We start from the raw sequence: 22,474 nt of genomic DNA on the forward strand, positions 1-22,474 counted from the left end.
TCTGAAATCAATCGTGGACGGGGGGGAGGGAGGAGTTTATATCAAAGCCCTTTTTACAGTAAGCTATTATCCTTGACTTGTGATTTGAAAATTAGCTATCCATCAATGTGTTAAAAAGGATGAGGTGACGAAACCTTGATATGGTTCCACAGTCGTTACGACCCTCTGAGGGAAACCGAAGCAAAAAATGTGGCATGCCACAAAAATATGACTTTGCACCTCCAAATCTTTGTCATCATGTAAAAACTGTTACGTTTCTGTCCAATGCAATGCTGTAAAGAGCCGAAAAAGCATTACCAAAAAAAATGGTTGGTGCCCCCGGAACGATGGATGGCATTTTCATTCATTTCAATGGGAAAAGTTGAGTCGAGATGCAAGTGAGTTAGTGTATTTCGATGTCACGGAGCACATGTCGTGTTTATATATGAACGCACACGTATCAAACGCCGCCGACATGTTGGAGTGTGACACCATAATGGAAAAGGGCGGGGGTGGGGTGGGGTGTGGGAGTTGTTCCAGCGGCGCTCCGACAACAATGTCCGCTCACATGTTGGCGGCCTGTTGAATATTTCATGTCGCGCAGCTGACATCTGCACACGCCGCCTCATTAGTCGGGAATGCTAGCACGCAGCGCTCACTTACTACGACGACCGCTGCCGCCGTCACGACGCCCACGGCCGTCTGCCTTCCGCCGCCCGGGGAGGCCCGTGGCGCACCTGTCCCGGGACCCGCGGGCATAGTAAGTGAGCTTCACCAACAGGCTCAACGCAGGGGAGCGACACCGTTGCTGGGTCAATTTAGATGATTACATTATAAACTTTTTCGTCCTTTCTAATCGAGTAGACATCGTAAATGGTTGGACAGAAAAGATCGCAAAAGTGCCTGATGGTGGCGTGGCCACTTCGAAAGGGACAGACTGGGAACCAAATCACCATGCTAGCAAATGTTCATCATCATATGGTTTGATTGACGAATTTGGTGTATAAATATACATGTAATTCTCTTTATAGTTCAACTGGGAGTGACAAACAACAATAAACGCATGTCTTTCATTTCCTCAAAGTGATGTTATATGATAATCTTCCATCTATTGACAGACGTTGAGGAATACTTTAATACTCTTTTATTGAGTTTAAATTCAGGGATAAAACTATATATTTGTGAAAAATAAATATGTATTATAAAATATTAATATAATAATAATAATTACATAGAAATGTATTTATGTTTATATTTAAATAATTATAGCTGTTCACATATATTCTTAATCTAATTTTGTGCATTTGAAGTGCTTTAATATTTTAAAAAATGTGTTCATCGAAGTAGCCAATAGTTTACATAAAATAAAAAGCTAGATTTTTGTATTTATTTTATTTCTTACAGGTTGTTTCTATATAATGTTAAAAAAAAATCTGATTACTTCTATGTGAATAAATATAATATGTAAAAACATCCGCACAGGAACTAAAGTACGAACTGTCACCATTGTAAAACATTTTTAGTTAAACTAATAATAATAATAATAAAACAAATGAAACTAAAACTACTTGAACCTTTAATAGATAGCAAAAAGTTACTTTTTTTTTTTTTTTTTTTATATCAATATTGTGATTTTGGTGGGTGTAACCCAAGTCAAAACAATTGAAGTTGAATAATATCTGCGCGGTGAAGTATTTGAATAAATCATCAAGTGGCCATTATTGGCCATTAAAGCATTAATATCAGCGTAATTCTTCCTGGCACAAGAATGCTAATATGTGAATAATTCAACAAAAGACTCATTTCTATTAAACACCACTTAACCGCCGCGTCGGACATTTATATTTATAACAAGCATGAATTAGTAAGTATGCTTTCAGGTGTTCCCGTCAATTGTTGTGCCACAGGAACGCGGGCGGCTGACAATGTGGCTTAAGATTCTCTTCTGCTCTTTAGTCTCCAAATGGGCCTGAGTGGGCGAGCTCGGTGTTTCGTTTGCCGGGCGGTGATGTCGGAGCACCATCTGCTGCTCACATGACGGAACGGAACAAATTTATGGGACTCGTCTCTCTCCCTCCGACGGGTTCACGGTTCATTTACAGGAAGTGAATTGATGTTAAGGACGAGCCCGAGTACACTCACTTACTTTTGTATTCGCAAAGTATAATACTTAAACATTGGAGTGTAATTTTATAAACTTCACTATTTTTGAAGAAAAGGATTTTCTTGTACTTGACAAATTTCTTCTTCGGGAGAAAAATAACGAGAAACGTGACAAGAGAAATGCACACTTACGTGATTTGATGTATCCATTATAGGTGTTTTTAGCTGAGAATATAAAAGGGAAAAACATGTTACAGGGGTGGTGACAAGCGTTTTTACGGCAGTTTCTTGAAGGCAACACAGAAATGAGCTCTTTATGACTTCAACGTAACCTGTTGATCTTTTCATAACGTTTGTAAACAATTCCATGTGGCAGAAAGCGAGTGACCACCGCTGACCAAACTGAAAACGATGACAAAAATTTCGCCTCCAAAATGATTTCATTTGATCAAAAATGCAAAGAATCATTTTGCTGTTTTTTTTTTTTGCAAAGATTTCCATCGGATTTCTGACCAAAACTCGATTCTAGTTGCGACCGCATCATTTCCTGTATCGTCGTCATTCCCTCGATGATCATTGTAACCATGTCGGAAATGTATTTTCTAATCGGCCAACCCGATGGAATATAAATGACAGACATTTTGATGGAAAGAAGTATAATAACTGGGGATGTTCGAGAGCCCTTTTAGTCCACCGATACAAGACGGATAGTACCGATACCACTACTACTTTTGAAACATAAAATTTCAATTAACACTGACAGAAAATTGTAAACAAAGACCTTTCTTTCTTTCTGACGCACATGATAAAGCGGCAATATGTCAAACCGCCGCAGTGTAGCGCCAACTAGTGGCAAGGAGAACTTTTTGTTTTTGCCTTAAGTATCGATGAGAGGTTTCAGCGGTGTCTGATACCTTGGTTTAAAATAATGTGAAAAAATTAGGTTGTTTCCACTTCTAATAATGACCTTAAATAACTACAAATAAAGCCCACTATATCACGGCTCACCTTTCTGGCCCCAATTTATATCGCAGATTTTTAACGGATCGTTTTTTTAGGGGGCTTTCCATTCCATTATACAAGCAAGTCCGAAAAAGAAGAAGCGCAAGCTGCGGTTGTATGCGTTGCTGCTCCGTGTGTGTTGGCTAACAATTGCCTGAAGCTTTACAATTACTGTAACATCCATGTTAAACTCACCCATCAAGCCATTTACTGTGTTTTTTCAATCGCTCTTCCTGGGTCAAATGACACGTACAGATTTGTTTACTAGTGCTGTGTCTTGTGAGTCTTTGCCACCCGGATGTACATGTGATGTCATCGTGAAAAGGTCTCTAAAGGTCACACGGGGCCCCCTCAGGCGGCACGGTGACAGCGGCATTTGTGCGGCGGCCTCGCCCGCGCTGGCATGTGTCGCCAGTAATCGGAGGGTCGCGCCACTAACGGGCTAGCATCTGTCCCGCTGCCTGCTGGTGAGGAACTGTCACGCCGACTTTAGTGACGACCGGTAAGCGCTGCCTCAAAAAAAAAAAAAAATGAAAATGCAAACATAATTTTCACGTCAGGCCATGTAAGGCTCCGTCCGCCGCTGAACCGGGCCAGACTGGCAGCTATACACCAAAGTGCACGGACTCCATCAGGAGGTTTTGTTGCTAAAAATGGATGACAGTCGACAAGGTTTCGCGGCCGATTGCACGTGCGGACACATTGTGGGGATGCCCGGTGCGATACAGCGCGACAATCGCACAAGCCCGCTGGCCTTCAAGCTACGAGCACTCCATCATCTCAAATCCTATCACATCTTCTGTACTATTGGTTGCCCTTGTAATAAAACAACTATAGAACATGAATTATGTGGAGAACTACCCATAGAACCCGCCTACTGTATAAAACAACAATAGCAAGAAATTGTAATGATATAGAAACAATTGTTAATTAACATTAGTAATACAAATACTAGATAATACAGTTGACTTTTTTTTTTTTTTTTTCCTTAAATCTACATATAAAAAGGTACCAATTTAGCAATAATAACTAGTAAGTAATATAACATAATAGAAATATTTGGTACCAATTTTATATCTGGTTTATAAAATAAAAACAAATAATTTGATTTTTTTAATAAACGTAACTACTTTAAAACGTAACTACAAATTATTAATTAAATGGATTAAAAAGTGATCATACTACTACTAATAATAATATTAACCATGAGTTTAATAATCAATATTAAGGTATAACGTGCATGTCTATTTTTAGATAAATAAAAACAGGCATAGGTACTCAGTTATAAACCCATAAATCATTAATAAGCTGTCATAAATGACCGTTTATTTTATTTTTTTAAATTAGTGTTATAGATTTGTATATTTATTAGGCTTTATGTCTAATCATTAATTGTAAATAAAGTCCCAAATTACTGAGCATTATTTTTTTTCAACTTATTTCAAATCTCTCTGTGTGCTCTTTTTCAGGAAGGCAATTTTCTGTTGAAGGACTGTAGCGACCTCTAGCGGTAATGTGGTGTATTACTGACTTAAGTAAGTAGTAATGCTTTCCCAATTAGCAGGAATAAAATTGTCAATGTATACTTGTCATTAAAATTCCATTGCGGCATATGAATGAAGCCTTAGTGTACAAAAGTCAAGTAAACTTACATTTCTTGCATCCGCATTTCTTGATGCGTTTAGGATCCGTGACATCATCGTGGCATGCTTTGCAGTAAAACAACGCCCTGTGGAGGTCAACAAAATCTCACGTAATCAGCGTGCGAGACATTAAAAAAAAATAAAAGTGTAGATGAACAATGCTTTGTCGTGGTTACCTCTTGACTTCTTTGGCGTCGCTGGCAATGAAGAAGCCCAACGTGCCCTCTTGCATCTTCACGTGGTTGCCGGGGTTGATGAGCGTGCTGCAAAACGAGAGCAATCCAAACCATTTCATTATTATTAGTCCTTATTGTGACATGATATCCAAGTTAGGAACTATCATCATCTTCTACGTGAAAAAAAAAAACAATTGCAAGCGTACATTGACAAAACTTTTGCATACAGTGAATGGCTTCATATTCGCTTCTTTTTGGGGAACTTATGCCGAAGCAATAAAAGTATTACTTGGGCGCCATCTTGTGGAATCTTGGAGGTAAGGAATATGTAGAAGTGAGTTGCAGAGTTTCATGTAGACAACAATAAGGCTTTGGAGTGGCCAGTACAGTCTAAAGGTTTTTAAGGGGGCATAAATTACTCACAGATTTTCGCTTTTCGCAAAGCTAGGTTCACTCTCGTCTGCATTTAGTGAAGCGCATTATTGGGGGGCAAACACTTTAAAATAGAGTGTGAGGGCAAAGGTGAGGACTAGTTGCTTTGAGCCATTCAGATATTTTCCAAAATAAAATTAATTTGACTTCCGATTTGTGAGCACTTCATTGTGGCGGCAAAACACACTTGCTTGAGTAATTCTGAGATCCCAAATTCATAAAAATCATTCATTCGTCAAAGATGTTAGTACAAATGTTTCATATCACCTTAGCCTAATAGCATAATTGACGATGTCATTTTTCACTTACTGTCACAATGTCAATTAAAAAATACTTGGATTGTTCGATAGCACTTTATTTCATTTCAGATCAATACCAGTACGAGTATTCAAACTCGAGTATTCATGATACTGATACTGAGTACCGATACCACTAGTACTTTTGATGCACAATATTTAAATTAACGCATTGACAGATAATAGTAAACAAAGACCTTTCTTACTTTCTGACACACATGATGATTCACTGATGTGTCTAATCGTCGCACTATAGTGCCAACTAATGGTGAGGAGCATTTACTCCATGTCCGATTTTTTCTTTTTTTTCCCCCCCCCCTTAAGTATCGGTGGCTGGTATCGGCAGCCTTCACGAGTCCCCGATACCAAGAAATAAGGCCGGTATCGCCCATCCCTAAGAAATACCAATGTGCTCGATCAAATGTGTGTGTTTTCTTTGCGCGTGTGTAGATTCTCAGTTATCCAGGTCATGGTCATTTGAGAAAGTTGAATCGAGGCAACTGGACTCTTGGTTTTTTGAATTTGTTGCGCTTTTTGTTGTTTTCTGAAAAAGTTTTAAAAAATACAAATAAAAAGATAGCAGGCTATTATGCTATTTGGCTCATGATAAGTTTCCTTAATTGACGCCCACCAAAACTGACTACCAATCAAATGATCAATGTTAGAGTCAAGGATGGGAGACAGAATGATTGTGCTGTGGATGTGGCTCCAACTGCCACAGCGGATGCCATGTTGTCTTCTTTCGACAGCAAAATAGTTGCTGCTGCGGGTCGCAGCCAATTAGTGCACTCCAGTTGCTTCAATCAACAGAATTCTCGATGATGATCGAAGAATGGGTTACCTGCTCTCCCTCTGATCAGACTTGTACTCGATGGCTATCAGCAGCAGCTTCAGCTTCACGTAGCACAGCCTGAAGAAGAAAAAGAAGAAGAAGGGATTTGATTATGTCAGGAGAGTTTTCTTGCTGATGTGCACTGCTTCCACAAACACAGTAAGCAGAGTCACTTAGTACTCACTCGCAGATAACAGGAAAGGACAAGCCCACAAAGGCACTGGACAGGTACTCGGTGTACATCTCGTTGGCGACACCCTCCAGGTAATACTTCTGCCATGTGTCCTCCTCGATCTGCGGGCGACACCAACGTCAAAATAAACGTAAAAAGCACTTTAGGGAGGTTGATTTCGAGCGGCACGTACCTTGATGAAGGACCTCATGGAGAAGAGGTTGGCCAGCATGGTGGACAGGCCATGAGCCAGGCAGCTCTGAGCGATGAAGCCCAGCTTGAGCTCGGCCAGGCAGATGGCGTCGTCGCCCTCCTTCCAGTTCCAGCTGGGGATGTTCAACAGGTGTGCCTGAAAATGTCCAAACGTCAAAAAGGCAAACATCTAACTGGTCTCAAAAGGATCTATCCAAACGACAGCAAAGCCTAACTCTTGGTCACTTTAAATGCCATTGACAAAAGGTGTTCCACAAGGCTCATTACTGGTTCCTCTCCTGTTCACTATTTATATATACTGTATAGCATTATATCCTCCATAACAGACTACAGCAATTATCCTTAAGCTTTACGATTTTCAAGTGACTGAACTTGGTAAAACCACTTTTAGTTTTTCAGGAATAGTCCACAACAATCACTGAAACTCAAGACATTTGTTAACCATGTATCATTTCAATAATATGATCGAGAACTAGTTTGCGTTTGAATGTAATGTTTTCTCTGTTGATGTTTCTCTTTCTGTACTATGTCCTCTTGGCATCACTGAAAATGAGAACTTGCACTCAATGATCTTTCAAGATTGAAATAAAGGTTTGAAATGGAAAAAGATATGGTTGACATTGCCTACCTTGTTGTGATACTGCAACATTTGAGTGATGATGCGGATCTTTGGGTGGTAGTTCTTGATGGATATTACCCTAACACCACATAAAAACAATGTCGAAACTTGCATGTTCAAAAGTTACTTCGTAAAAGTGAATTTTTCCCATTTACAGTGGTCACCACAAACAGGTTGTTTCTATTTCTGTTATTTCCTGTGGCAGGGGGAATAAAAAAAATCGAATTGGACAACATTTAACATTTTGGAAAATTGGAAAAAACGGAAAAATAAATGGTATGATTACTTTCTTAGTTACTTTTACTATCGCAAAATATTCTGACAAAGTTGTGCGGTCAGTTATTCCCATTCCTAACAGCTACGTCATTTTTAATTAAATTGAAAGTGTTTCTACTTTGTTGTCTTCAGTTGTTAGCTCTGTAAACATCTGGGAACTGTTTGAAATTGCGAAGAAGAAAAAAAAATGCATGTCTCCATTAAAACGGTTTAGAATGGCGACAGTTAGACCTGACAATTGGATATTTTTCCATTATTTGCTGAGAAATTAGTTTCGAAATCCAAACTGGCGTTTTGTAACAGATGACAACAGCAAAAGATGATCGATGGTGACGGCAACCGTTGCGGGTGCTTCACCTCATGATGTTGGAGGCGTCCTCAGCATCGGGATCGGCGCAGTATTTGTTCGCTAAGATCAAACAGGCATCGGCTGATTCAATCTGCGGAGGAAAAAAAAAAAAAAAAAAAAGAAAGATTTATGTACGTGAATTACAGTTGAGAAAGGCGATAAACGTGTGCGCTTACTTTGACTCTGGCCAGGTCATGAGGGTTCAGGACAGAGCCTTGGTAGAACTCCACCTGGGTGAAGTGACGTTTGAACAAGGCTTCCAGCTCAAGATTAGGGGAAATACTGACAAATACAAAAAGGGCTTGCATTTCTTATTTTTTTACTGTCAAATTGCTGTGCAGTGCATCTGGAAAGTATTTGCAACGTTTCCTTTTTTCCACATTTTGTTGTTTTAATGTGTAAAATGAATTTGATCCATCCATTTGTTTTTTTGTTTGTTTGTTTGTTTTCTAACTCGACAATCGTGAATGGAAGGCTTTGAGAAATCTGTCCTTCGAAACGGGTTAAGAGCAACCGCTACCTCGTCTTGTGTGAGAGTCGGCAAGGCCGTAAAAGTGTCTCTTATGCTCTGCAAAACGTCGCGATAGCAACGGGCTTAGTGAATGTTTGCTTGTTCGGTTTTGGAATTGAATCCATGATTTGTGCTCTGCTGGTATTTGGGTGTAGGGGGGCAGCCCCCTCCCATGTCAACATATAATAATGTTACTGCCATGACATTGAATCAGAGAAGCGAGGAGACAAAGGGGGACATGCTTTGCTCGACGCATACTCTTTTCCTCTCTAAATACGAAGATAAAAAAAAGTATTCAAATAAAAACAAGTGTCTGAATTAGACAGGATTCTGTCATATTGTGTAAAAAGCGTTCGATAAACGGCAGTGTGTATTTAACTATACAAGCTTTTATTGACAAATCAAGGCAATAACAAGCCTCCCGTTCTGCTCGGCAACATTCGGACAAGTTGGGGTAATAGCTGCGTAACGTCCTTTAAAAAAATTTAATTAAATGTAAAAAATCTGGTCTTCAAAATAAAAGGCCGCCAGTATAATAACAGTTCACAACACTTTATTTGGGCCTTGGAACTTAGCAGGTCCACTCAAGCTATTTTGTCCTTTTGTTTATTGAGTGAGACCGTTAAATAAGCCGCCACGCAGCGCAAGAAAGTGTAGTGAAACTATGTTCTTACACTGCTTGCTTTAATTTTGATGGCCTGCCTTTTGACAGGCTGCGTTACGCTGGTGTTGCCGAGCAGACCGGAAGGGTTGTTGTTGTTCTTGCCTTGAGTTGTTGATAAAAGCTTGTATTGTGGAATAAGGCTTGCCGTCAGTTGAACCCTTTATAAACTTTAAAAAAATGCTTCGGATGAATGTGCGTCGATTCCGGGAAATGAATGGCCGTGTCACGTTGTTTTGTTTGTTTTGTATGAACCAGGACCAAATTTAAATGACTTGCCAAAAACAGAATCATCCGAAAACTATGGCATACCAAACTGAAGTTCCACGTTACTTTACTTCTTCATCTGACACGAACGAACAGAAATTTCCACAACAGGCAGTAACAGGACAAAATGTGGAAAAGGTGAAGCACTGTGGCTAATTTCCAGATGTTATTTTGTTACTCACTTATGGAGAAAAACGATTTCTACATTGACATCATCCCTGTCCTTGTGTAGGAAGTCTTTGAGGAAGTTGGAGACGCTCTCCAGCGTGATGTGGCCGCACACCACGATGTGCCTGACGGGAAGCGGACAGAGATTTAGTCACACTTCCGACGGGACAGACGGAGATGAGAGGGTCACGTGATGCGACGGACATGAGAAGCAGTCAGCAGCGTTCAGGTGATAGGTCGGGCCGCGAAACGACGTGGAAGGGCGAACGAGCACTGAATGAGCTGGAGAGAGAGAACGAGTGGGCGTTGGGGGATTACGAGGGATCAGAGTTGATTTCAGAGGAAATTAGGACATCCACACGTTTTCGATTTTCCTTTGTCCAAGAAACACAATTCATATTTAATACGAGCTTAGATTTTTACGTGCTGCTTTGGATTCGAGAAAATTGATTTTTTTTTTTGTTTTTGTTTTTTTTTTTTTTTAAAAAGAGCCTTGAATTGCTTTCAAAATAGGTGGAGAAAGAAAATAAACTATGTAGGAATAAACCGATGCTTCCCCCCCCCCCCCCCTTTCTCACTGCTATTGATCTATTTACAATGAATCAATTTATTTCAATTTACCTTTCATTAATTTAAACTTTTTATATGTAATTTATTTTTGTAAATAAGTTTAAAAAGTTTGCTTATTTTTGCATTATTTTAGATTTAATTGTTATTATTATTATTATTGAATTGAGGATTTAGTTTTTACTTTGTATTGAAGTATTCTATCGTGCAAATATGTAAAAGAAAAAAAAACATTCATCCATCCATTTTCTGTAGCGCTTCTCCTCACGCGGGTCGCGGGGGCGCACTGGAGCCTATCCCAGCTATCTTCGGGCAAGAGGCGGGGTACACCCCAAACTGGTCGCCAGCCAATCGCTGGGCAAATAGAAACAACCAACCATTCGCAGTCACATTCGCACCTACGGGAAATTTAGAGTCTTCAATGAACCTAGCGTGCATGTTTTTGAGATGTGGGAGGAAAGCGGAGTGCCCGGAGAAAAGCCACGCAGGCACGGGGCGAACATGCAAACGCCACACTGGCGGGGGCCGAGGATTTGAACCCGCAACCTCACAACTGTGATTTGTTTTAGTTATAGTTTATTAGATGATGTTGTCATGTATTTTTTTCAACTGTTATTAGAATATTTCAACTGTTATTAGAATATTTCTTATTTCGTAAATATTTCGTAAATAATAATAAAATATTTTTACATATTTCGTAAATATGTAAAAATATACTCATAAATAAATATGTAAAATACCAGAGTTGATCTTAAAAATGTTACTTTGAATTTTACTTTTATAAAGCATATCAGTTGTTTGAATTCCAATACTTTTGAAATGTATTTTGCCTCCGGATCTCAAATCTTCAAGTCTCTTTGTTTGAATTCTGTCGGCGGTGTTCCAGTGGCAAAAGAAAATGGAAGCAAAAACAGAGCGAGGGAAACATGATTCAATTCAATCCAAGCTGGTTTCCACATTAAACTAAACTGAACCAGTTTAATGTCAAGATTCAATGCAGGAAATGAAATTATATCATACATACCTTTTTTTTTTTTTTTTAACATTTTCCCAATCCTTCGGTTCAGGAATTTACATAATTTTTTTGCTTTTCCACCTCACTTACGAGTTAAAAGAACAACTCCAATGCACACATGCTAATAAACTATAGCTAAAAAAGTGCCATGCTTCCAATAATTTAAGATAACGGTTTTCTTCAGAGGCAGGTTTAACACTTTGGAAAAGGTGTTTAATTAGCTTCTTGCCGAGAGACGGATGAAAATAAACAACACGCTATATTTGTGATAAGACTACAGCGCTAGCCTAGCATAACTTATATTTTAAAAAAACTGAAAATAAGAGCAAAAAAGCTCGCATTCACTCCCATCGACTATTTGCTTGTTAATAATCATTTAATCATCAGACCATTATCTCTCAACGTTGAACATTGCAATTAAGAGACTTTAGACGAGCCCTTTAAGAATCACAGCAGTCAACAAAAAAAAAAAAACAACACAATTTATGTTAGCCTAGCATTAGCATAAAGTGAGCCTCGCCTGGCTCACTTTATCATGTGATTTTCAAATCAATTCCATTACCATTCCTAAGTTGACTTATTGTACATCTGTACAATGAACTCGTTTGATAAGAATATGTGGCACAAGAACATCTAATATCACTTTTAGGATTTAGTATTTATGATCATTCCTGTGCTGTTTTACTTATTAGCTTATAATACGTAGACTAAAGCAAGCTAATAGTTACTTACTTACTCAGTTGTTGTTTTTTTTGTACACTACCTAGCGTGGGTTCAGCTAGCACGCAAACACAAAACAGACAAGAAAGTGCAGTAGTCTTTTCATCCCACTACCTCAGCAAGAAAACAAAGGAAACACGTTTTGTCAAAAGGTCACCGACGTATTTGTGCCGAGTCCTGAGGGTGTAGGTCAGACTGAAGATAAAGGCCAAGAAAGTTCCGGAAGCAAAGCGCCAGAAATGAAGAAGGAAAAACAAGAAAGCACAGCCAAAGCCAATTCAAATTGTTTTTTTCCAGCACTGGAAAAAAACACCAGCAAGCTACAGCACAAATAATGTAACCTTATTTTCTCATATTCAATCAAATTAAACTAAACATACATTGCATAGTTTAGGAAACAATTGTCTAAACTCAGCTGCTACTATTTTACGTGTTTGTATATATATGTACAGTACAAGTATTTGAGCTAAAAGATGAATGAATGATGAATGAATGCGCTAAATGATGCACACAATCTGGGAGTGAAAGCAAACACACAGACACACACACACACACACACACAAATGCACACTGACGATAAGCAGGTCTTATGACATGGGAAACATCACAAATATGAAAAGTCTGATGGAACACGTATCGTGGAACATACAGAAATCAAACACCCAAAACCGTCATCACGAAGCGTAATTTTACGAGAATGAAGTGGAAATATGAGCGCAAAGGTTGGAATTTTACCAAAATCAAATTGCAACTTTATGTGAACGAAGTTAAACTATTACGAGGCGAAATTGGTCATAATTATCCGAAAAATAAAATTCCAATATCACGATTACAAACTAAATTTCCAAGATGAAACTGTAAATATTACGAAAGAAATTTAAATTTTACAATGACATGAAAGTTATACAGATTGAAAATATTACAGGAAAAAGTAATAATTCAACAAGTACAAGAAAAAAGGTCATTATTTTACGAGAATAAAAGGTAATTTTAAAAGACTACGTAGATATACGATGAGAAAAGGGTGAATTTTTACAAGAATCAAATCTAAATATTCAGGCAAACGTAGTAAAGTAATACAAAAAATACGAGTAGAATAATTCTATGAGAAGAAAGTCAAAAAGACAAAAATGTTGGAATTTGTATAAAAAAAAAATTAAAAAAAAGGAATTTTATGAGAATAGAGAGAAATATTACAAGACTAGTCAATGCATCGACTCGTCGGTTCAACCGCCGTTTGTAAAAACCACAATTGCTAGCGAGCAGACACAAAGCAGCAACAACACAACAAAAGGAACCATGGCCCAGTTCTTCAGTCACGGTGTGACTTGAACATCTCGCATTTCTCACTCGGAGAAAAACAAAAAGAAGAAAAAGTCACACACATAAACCACACCAGTTCACATTAGTGGACTTACTTTCTGCCTCTGGTCGAGTTATAACTCCCTCCGTATTTCTTCCGATTTAGGATGAGAGCGGCAATTTCTGGCACGTAGCGAGCAAACATGGCCTACATGCGTGGAAAAGAAAAAGCAAAAAAAAAAAAAAAGAAAGAAAACAAAGAAAACAAAGGGTCATGCAACAGGAGCCTCCGCTGCGGCCTCCCGCGGAATACTTACTTTCTGCCATTAACAGCACTATAGGAACCACCGTATTTCTTGCGGTTGCCTATTAACTCTATGATTTCAGGCACGTAGCTCGCAAACATGGCCTAAGGAGGAAACACAAGAGGCGGGCAGAGAAATCAAGTGCAAGCCCGTTAAGATTTTAATGGAATCCCAGTGCAGGAAATGTTTTTGGGGGGCATTCCATGGTTAACAATGACTGGAAAATGTTAGGGCAATGTAGCCTGACGTGAAATCAGTTACATTGCAAAAAAAAAAATTATTCAAAAAAAGGAAAATGGCACAGTGGTACCTTGACTTACGAATGGACGCGACAGATATGGATTTTTTATTTTATTTTTTTTAGGCTGATGCCGATTCTGGAAATCAGATGGCCGATTAATTTGAAAGATAATTCATTATAATGTCGGTGCCTTCATGCTTGCAACAACAAAGATGTGAATTACAGGCAGAACATTTGACTTTTTTTAGTAATTGTTCAACTTTACAACACAGAGGAATTTTGAAGTACAAAAACATGCAAAAAAAAGTATTCATTGAGGAATGTATCTTTCGATTCAGGCCATAAATGTATACAGTATATAAGTGTCATCATGAGTGAAGTTAATGGCACAACATTATTTATGCATATAAATAAATGATACATAATAAATACACGTTTCTGTCTGGACGGTTTGTTTCAACATAATTATCTCACTCTGTTTTAATGTGTTGTGTTAAAAAAAAAAAAAAATCGAACAATTTTTGCAGATTTGCAAAGGGCTAATATCGGGCGATGAAATCGGCGAGCCAATAAATCGGTCAATCGAGTGCCCCAATGTACGAGTTTTTAGAGTGAGGAGCCGTCACTGGATTGATATTTTTTGCTTTGTGTCGAGAGCAAACATTTGACTTACGTGTGCGCTTCACACATTCTCCCGCTAGATGGCGCCAACAAACTTCACAACATCCGGACACCGTCAGTTCACATCGGTTACCTAGCGGTTTTTTCATTTAAGTTACGAGCATGGTCACAAAAAGAATAACATTTGTAAGTCAAGTACCACCGTATTTGGAAAAATATATATATCCCAAATGTTCTAAAGAATGGTAGCCAATCAATCTGTGGTAGGAAAATGATTCTATATTGTTATAAATTATGAAAGAGAAAGCCTTAAGTGCCATGTTTTGATCAACAAACACACCACATGATGATTTTCAATAATGCCCTCTACTCAAACGTTATATTTGTTACGAGTAAATATTTATGCAGATAAAATTGTGTTCTATTTTATGACATAATTTACGAAAGGCGTATGAGGGCTACACTGAAGAAAAGACGCAACACTACAAGAATAAAGTCGGAGATTAAAATAGTAAGCTAGATGGACAAAAACTGACATTTTTATTTTTTACGGTTTGTTTTATGACAGTAAAGTTTCAATATTACGAAAAATGTGTACTCTTACAAGAAAAAGGGTTGCATTTTTGAGAGTTTACCGGAATAATTCACAATTCTATGTGTGTAAAATTGGTGTTGAGGCAAAATATGAGGAGAAAATTATATGAGAAGTGAGAATATGACAAGAATATTCTTCATTTTACATTTTGTTACACTTTGAGCTCATAGTTGATTTTATGAGGAAAAATGTGTAAGTTTACTAGTAATTTTACAAGAATAAAATTGGAATATTACAACGGAAAAAATACAAATGTTTTTTTTTTTTTTTAAATATATATTTAATTATTCAGGTAATTTCTTTAATTTTACAAAACCACTCATAATTGTACCTGAATGAAGTGGAATAAATCTTTTGTACGTTATTGTTATATTTTGAAAATAATTCGGAATGAATGTTTTTTGTAAGCGGGGCCTCAGAAGGAATCATTCCAGTGTGGGTGTTTGTTGTAGTCGAGAGGAAGGTTCGGAGGTTGGAAAGTTTGAGAGGTCGGCAGGATGGGGCAAAAGGGGCACAGAGGGGCGGAGCCACCTGAAACCGCAAAGTGCTTTAACAACTCACAATAAATCAATCAATCAATCAATCAATCAATTATCAAGAACTAACACAACTCAATTGCGCGAGTGCTGAGAGGTGACGTCTGCGTCGACACGCCCGGAAAAGAAACGTATCCACGACGCCTTCACGACGGGTGAAGGCGTCACCGGTTATCACTGCTTTCAAAATTCCCAGAAATTTTCCCAAAGCATTTTGGGATTTTTTTGTTTTTGTTTTTTTAGTTCAAGAATAAAGTCGAAATATGGCAAGAAAAAAAGTAAGAGAAATACTTACTGAACAAAAACAAATATTTTATGATAGAAGACACAACATTGGGAAAATAAAATTGAAATATTCCAAGAAACAAGTTAATAATCATCATCATCATCATCATCATCATCAATCAAAACGCGGAGGAACGCTCATCCCTCAGCATTCGCACAATCAAAAACACAACGACAATATTGTGGAGCGCCGTTCTCCGTCATCATCATTATTATTATTATTATTATTATAATCAGTATTTATGAATGAGAGGCTTTTCGTTACCAGACCGCCAAGGATGAAGAAGACCATAAAGAGTCGTCCCAGGGTGGTTTTGGCGTAAACGTCGCCGTAGCCCACCGTGGACATGGTGACCATCAGCAGGTACACGCATTCCCAGTACGACAGCGCCTGAGAATTCTGGAAGTTTTCCCAGGGATCTCCGGAATTTTCCACCTGGAAGCAGTCCAAGTCAAATGTCGGCCCAAAGAGAAAGTACAAAAATCGTCAGTAGGCCAAATACGGTCGCAAATTATTCGTACGCGCTTGCTCGGCGCCTCGGGATTTGCGGGCGCGCGTACCTTCCGGTGGCGTTTCCACGGCAACTTGTCACTTACCAAATGGATGAAGCCCGCCGCCGTCAGCCACGTGCTGATGAAGATGGAACACAAGTTGACCAGCTTGATGGAGTTGCTGGTGAAAAGAAAAACCTTCGTCTCATTGGATGTTTGATTTGCAGCAAAAAAATACATTGTTACAATAATATGGAAATAGATTTGATGGAAACTATTATGAGGGGGAAGAGCTGTCATTTTAAAAGACACAAATCTCAAACACACTACATAAATAATTTAATTGTACAGGAGAAAAAAAAGATAGATTTTTTTTAATTTTACAATAACATTTTATTTTTATATTTAGATAAATGTGTTCCAATATTTTAAACCTTAGACTGATTAATTAGTTTAAAAAAAGTAGTACGTATACTTCACAATACTTTTTAAAATTATTTTTCATTTTAAAAATAAATCTCATTTTTATGTGAAATAAAAAAATAGATATTTGAAAATACATTTTAATTGTGTTCAATAATTTAAAATTCATTGAAAGCAATCCAAATCGAACTGGCTACGGCTGTCCCAATACTTAGATCGCGTGTACAAGCGTTCCAAAAGAGCCACTTGGTTTTTTTAAACTCATTATTATTTTGCAATCCAAGGCATACCACATCGAGCTAGTAATAGAGTTGAAAACAAAAACAAAAAAAAGACTTACCTCGTCTTGAGTATATTCAAAAACTGCAAAATTTCCGAGAACTGAATCAACCTTAAGGCCCTTAAAAACCTCAAGCCTGCGGGACAAAAAAAAAAAAAACATAAAAAGAAAATAATATAAGACAATGGACATAAAAAATGAACAAGAATGCAAAAAGAAAATGACTTCTCATCAAATCACACATCAGCTTCAGCGGATTCATTTTGACACTCAAGAAGCGCTTGCTGCTATTTGAAACAAATGTTCAAACGTATATTTGAATGTTAAAAGACCACTTCGGTTCAAACTCGATGAAGACGATTAAAGAACAGCAGCAGCGCGTGGACGCGGGTCACCGTCACGCCAAAATGGTCCAATCGGCAGCCCCGACGGCAAACCCCCGAAACACACACACACGCAGGCAAGTAAGCAACCGGCTAGGGCTGAAACGATTAATCGAATTACTAGAATGATTTCATTTGCAAAGTAATAAGAGCGCTTCACTTTCTCCACATTTTGTGTGGCGTTATGTTAGATCAGACTTAATTATTATAATTTTTTTTTATTCTATAATTTGTAGACTTGAAAGAAGAGGAAAGTTAGCATCTGGTCGAGGGCAGAAACGATTCATCGACTTACACGACTAATTTGATTTGTATATAAAGTCCTTCACTTCCACATTTTATGTTGCATTTTGTTACATTGTCCTCAAATTGGACAATTGTCAAAGTCTGTAAAAGTAGACGAAGTATTTGTTCTCGGTTCCATGCGGCCACCGCGATGTTTTTTTTCCCCTCACCCCAGTAGGAGACGGCACGTAAGGAGGAAGCCAAACCGGAGCCGCGATCGTTCTCCCGCTCGTCTTTGTCGTGGCCGTTGCGGACCCGGTATCCTTTCTGGAAGAGCTCGCCGGTGGATTTCTTCCGCCGCCCGGCGGCCGACGCGGTCTGCGTGCCGCCGTCGGGCCCCTTGTACGCTAACATCTTGGTGGGAATCATTTCTGGATGCCTTCGACCCCGAACGAGAAACTTCTGTCCCGCGCGCCAGGCCGCTAGCGCGCTTATGGCGAGCTTAAAGCCGTCGGGATATTAGCGCGGCGGCGTATAAGCTCCTTTGGGATTCATCCAGAGAAGCGGGAAGCTAGCGTGTTCATCGACCTGACCTCCGGGTCGTCCCTTAGAGCCCGCAACAAATGTCCTGTTGCCTTTAAGCTTCGCAAAAGAACAGCATGTTGTCTTTGAGCGGGAAAATGCCGATCACGTGACGTTGCGCGCGTGTGGGACGAAGGGGAAAGCTTTTCGCTTTTAATCCCGGGAATAACGACAGATGTTGCATAGTGCCGCGGCTATTGTTGTGCAAGTTGAATAAGAGGAAAAGAAACCGCCGCATTATATTTAATGTTAGCATTACACACGTTAGCCGCAAAATTTGTTTTATTACATTGCAATCGTATATTTCATTGATTTTAATGTTTAATATTTTATTTTTATCATCCGTTTACAATATTAAAAAGGCAATTTTATGTATTCATTTTAATGTATTGTTTTATTTCGATGTTCTATTTTACACATTGTTCAATATTAGTATTAGTCACAATATTGTATTTGTCATTTATCAATCAAATAAGGCAACCACAATAATAATTGTATTATATAATTATTATTGAATTATCAAAATATAAGTATACCCTACAGTATATAGAGAAAAATATTTATTTTAAAACATGAAAAAGTAGAAAATAGTCATCTAGATGTAAAAAAAAATAATAAGTTATATTGTTTAAATAATTACTCACATTTTTTTTTTTAAATGTTACAACTGAAATGATCAGAAAATCATATCAAATTATCTATTCAAAAGCTATGCATACGGGCGTACCTAATGAAGTGGCTGGGGAGTTTGCGTGCAGTGGCAATGGCTCAACATGTCCACGCGGCGGCGCCACCGTTAAAACGAAAGTTCCGACCACGTTCACAGCCAGGATGATATTACGCAACACATTTATCACACTTTGGGTTTGCTTGCGTCGGAAAGTGCGTGCGTGCGTGCGTGGATTTGTTCTCCACCAGACAAGATAAAAAAAACATTTAAAGCTGTCCAAAATGATCCCCCGTAATCCTTCATTTCCTGTCACCGCCAAAGCCTTTTTCATCTACTGAACTTTTGTTTTGGGTTTTTTTCCCCCCAATCATAGCTCGATTGCATTCCAATGTAATTTGCCTGCAGAGGTGAAGGTCGCACGTGTTGCCCGCACACACACACACACACACTAGAGCAGGGGTTCTCAAACTACGGTCCGGAGACCACCTGGGGTCTGTTTGGGGGCCCGCAAAATCATTTTCAATAAATGATCGTGTGGTATCATTTCAATAAGTGCATAAAACAAACATAACAAAGCAAAACGCAGCCCAAATGTGAATTTGCCATTGTAACATTACAACATTTCGTTTTCCTTTCTGTGGGGGGGACCGCCCGTGCTAGTGAGCTTGAATTGCTGTCGGGATTCCGATTGTGACCCCCCCCCCCGGGGACCCCGAAGGTTTGAGAGGCGACGTTACCCAGCCAGCTGCGGTTGAGGTAGACGGACACGAAGACGGGCGGCACCGTGAAGAAGTCCACCACCGAGTTGACCTCCAGCCAGAAGCACAACTTGTTGTTGGCGGCGATGAACTGCGGGCGACAACGTTTGGTTTTTGTCACTCGGTGCTGTCGTCGTTTCGTCAGGGAAACAAGTCGACAAAAGACGAGCGCGCATTCATTCCACATACAAAAATAATACCTGTGCACGCAACATTTGTAGAATTTTGAAACAACTCTCAAATATCCATTGACTGTATTACAATTCCGATCTAGTCATAATTCTGCAATACATTTGATTCACATTTTGATTTGGAATTCTTTCTAAATCGTTACCTTTTGACTTTATCATACAAAATCACAATATCTGCGTAACAAACAAGCAAAAACTCAACAATATCTTTTTGAGGTATTCAATAGAATTATGGCATATTTATAGAGCCAATAAAAACATTTTATTTAAGCAAAAATGATTTGCTTACATTTCATTTTATTTATTTGTTTAATTTCATACTAAATGTCTAGATCTGAAACACAAACAAAGAAAACTCATTAAAAAATATTTTAATTTTACAACTATAGGATAATTGTGATTTAAAAACAATACATGTTTGATTATACTTTTGAACATATTTAAAAATGTATAATTAAATTAAAAAACATTGATCTGGAATTCATTTATAGTACACAAATGTGTTCTACTGTGTAATAGGATAAAAAGCACACAAAAACTAGAAATACTGTAAAAAAATATAAATATTATTTTAGATGAGTCATTTTTTCATTCATACGAAAATGGCGATATCTGTGTAATACTGCACTCAAATGCTAGCAAAATACATTCGCAAAATAATACATTCACTAAAATATTAGAATGGAATTAGAATAAAATGTTTTGTTTTAAAAATAGGAAAAATTGAAAACTATACTAAACAAAACTCAAATATGCACTAAATATATAACAGTAAGACACAATGGAGAAATGTGATATGCAGCAGAGTCATGAAGCTTAAAAATGTTACAAAAAAGAAAATAGACTAATGTTCACGTTACTGTGAGTTCAGTCTAATAAAAACAAATAATAATCATTTGGTCCTGAGCATTTTGTGGTTTTACTCACTCGTAGGCCGAAGTACAAGAGGAAGAAGATGTTGAAGGCCATGTCGATCTGCAGCGTCACGTCCTTGTAGAAGTTCTGGCACGACTCGATGGGACTGCGCGACACACAAAGCCCACCAAAAAAATCCAAATCCGCGAGCACGCCATTCCCATTCGCCATCGACACACAAAAAAGTCATCGTCTTTTTTTCCCCGGAAAAGACGTCAAAAAGCAGCGCGACGTCATGGTGACGAGTGCGCTCGGTGCTAACATGCGCCCGCAAGCATTACCTCGGAATTCGGTGCATAACCGTCATTAAACCTTAAAAAGCTGCCACACACACACACTAGCATGGGCGTGTGCGCATTTTTATTGGGGTGGTGGTGTCGAAAGCAGCGGTTTAAGGCTTAAGTGCATGCAGAAGTCATAAGAAATGTTGTCGGGGAGCCTCACCCTCGATAAACGCTCGTATCTGCCACAAATCGTTAAGCAGGCGCAAGTTAGTAGGATGCGGCATTGATTTTGGCACTCTGCATGTTCATCATCCACATACTGTAGTGTGCACCAAACCTCAACTAAATGTTGTATTTCCTTCAATAAATAAATGGCCTCCATTTATGGCCCCATTAAGAACTTTTTTTTAAAATTATAATTATATTAAATTCATTGATTAGAATTATAATTATTTACTGCAGTGCCTCCTTTTGTACCTTCGAGAATCTATAATAATTATGGATTTGCACAAATATCGACATCCATTCTAATTGATGCCATATTCCAATGAATCCCTGGATGAGTCATCTCCTTCAATTATTATTATTATTATTTTTTTTTTTTAATCAAACGTGCAATTTTAAACCTCACCATTAGGTCCAGACACTGTTGTACCCGTACTATATTTGGCTTTCGTCCACGTGCTTAATCTTGCATAATCTTGCAATCCATTAGAAAGGGAAAAAAAAAAAAAAAAAAAGTGTATGATAATATCTATTTTTAATTCTCCAAAAACTAATTTGTCAATATTCACCCAAAACAAATTGTGAAATAAGTGCCTTCTTCCTTGGCCCCCACACTTCCAAAAGGTTGACAGAAATGATGAATTGCTTCCTTTATTGTTTCATTGATGTGCATGAATTGATGATTTGAGCAAATCCGTGTTTGGGGCGTGTGCCCCGTGACTGACTGGCGACCAGTTCAGGGTGTCGTCTGCCTTTCGCCCCAAGTCAGCTGTGATAGGCTCCAGCGCCCTGTGACCCTAACCAAGATAAGCGCACTTGAAAATGGAAGGATGGATGTTCGGGGTGGATTCATCTCATCGATTGTTGTGTTGAAATATTGCTCATGTCAAACTTCTCCACGAGGTAGCGATCGATAACTTACTCCTATCGCGCTTTTGGTCCACTTTTAGTCTCCTGCTGATCACATATCACATTTTGCAAACAAAAAGAAAATGCAGAAAAATTCTTTTCAAAATCTTCTTCCCAACAATTGCCTAATATTTCTCAATGCCCAATTTGTTTTTGGTTTTTTTATGTAGGTGAAAAAAATGTCGCCGTTCTGTGCTGCTACAAATGTGACGTGAGCGACAACTTTAAAAAAACGTTTTATTACTTTTGCGAATATATTTATCAACGAGCGTTCTCCCCACTTTGTTCACGGCAATTTCGGCACCGGTCCA

General features: G+C 38.4%; 1 protein-coding gene and 1 long non-coding RNA gene across 8 annotated transcripts in view; one reads left to right on the top strand and one right to left on the bottom strand.

The window, feature by feature from the left end:
• Positions 1–10,135, top strand: part of LOC133469751 (uncharacterized) — a 152,327-nt gene extending 142,192 nt beyond the window's left edge. For 3 of the 4 annotated variants that reach the window (XR_009785774.1, XR_009785777.1, XR_009785776.1), the window contains 2 exons: positions 4,554–4,619; positions 9,764–10,135. This is a non-coding gene — a long non-coding RNA (uncharacterized LOC133469751). The remainder of the gene's footprint in view (positions 1–4,553; positions 4,620–9,763) is intronic. The other variant, XR_009785775.1, reaches the window with a different exon arrangement.
• The window catches only part of LOC133469744 (calcium-activated potassium channel subunit alpha-1-like), a 48,465-nt gene that overhangs the window by 14,858 nt on the left and 11,133 nt on the right, over positions 1–22,474 (bottom strand). For 2 of the 4 annotated variants that reach the window (XM_061757215.1, XM_061757218.1), the window contains exons 4-19: positions 20,818–20,911; positions 19,679–19,790; positions 17,142–17,217; positions 16,484–16,559; positions 16,152–16,322; positions 13,621–13,712; positions 9,714–9,824; positions 8,269–8,374; positions 8,101–8,183; positions 7,477–7,546; positions 6,829–6,984; positions 6,648–6,757; positions 6,473–6,541; positions 4,904–4,990; positions 4,737–4,813; positions 2,275–2,307 (exon numbers count right to left, since the gene is read on the bottom strand). In XM_061757215.1, the coding sequence (XP_061613199.1) occupies positions 2,275–2,307; positions 4,737–4,813; positions 4,904–4,990; positions 6,473–6,541; positions 6,648–6,757; positions 6,829–6,984; positions 7,477–7,546; positions 8,101–8,183; positions 8,269–8,374; positions 9,714–9,824; positions 13,621–13,712; positions 16,152–16,322; positions 16,484–16,559; positions 17,142–17,217; positions 19,679–19,790; positions 20,818–20,911 (1,523 nt within the window). Of the gene's footprint in view, positions 1–2,274; positions 2,308–4,736; positions 4,814–4,903; positions 4,991–6,472; positions 6,542–6,647; positions 6,758–6,828; positions 6,985–7,476; positions 7,547–8,100; positions 8,184–8,268; positions 8,375–9,713; positions 9,825–13,419; positions 13,512–13,620; positions 13,713–16,151; positions 16,323–16,483; positions 16,560–17,141; positions 17,218–17,919; positions 18,581–19,678; positions 19,791–20,817; positions 20,912–22,474 lie in introns of those variants that run through there. The other 2 variants (XM_061757217.1, XM_061757219.1) reach the window with 2 other exon arrangements.

Source organism: Phyllopteryx taeniolatus, chromosome 19 (genome assembly GCF_024500385.1).
Source record: "Phyllopteryx taeniolatus isolate TA_2022b chromosome 19, UOR_Ptae_1.2, whole genome shotgun sequence".
NCBI lineage: Eukaryota > Metazoa > Chordata > Actinopteri > Syngnathiformes > Syngnathidae > Phyllopteryx > Phyllopteryx taeniolatus.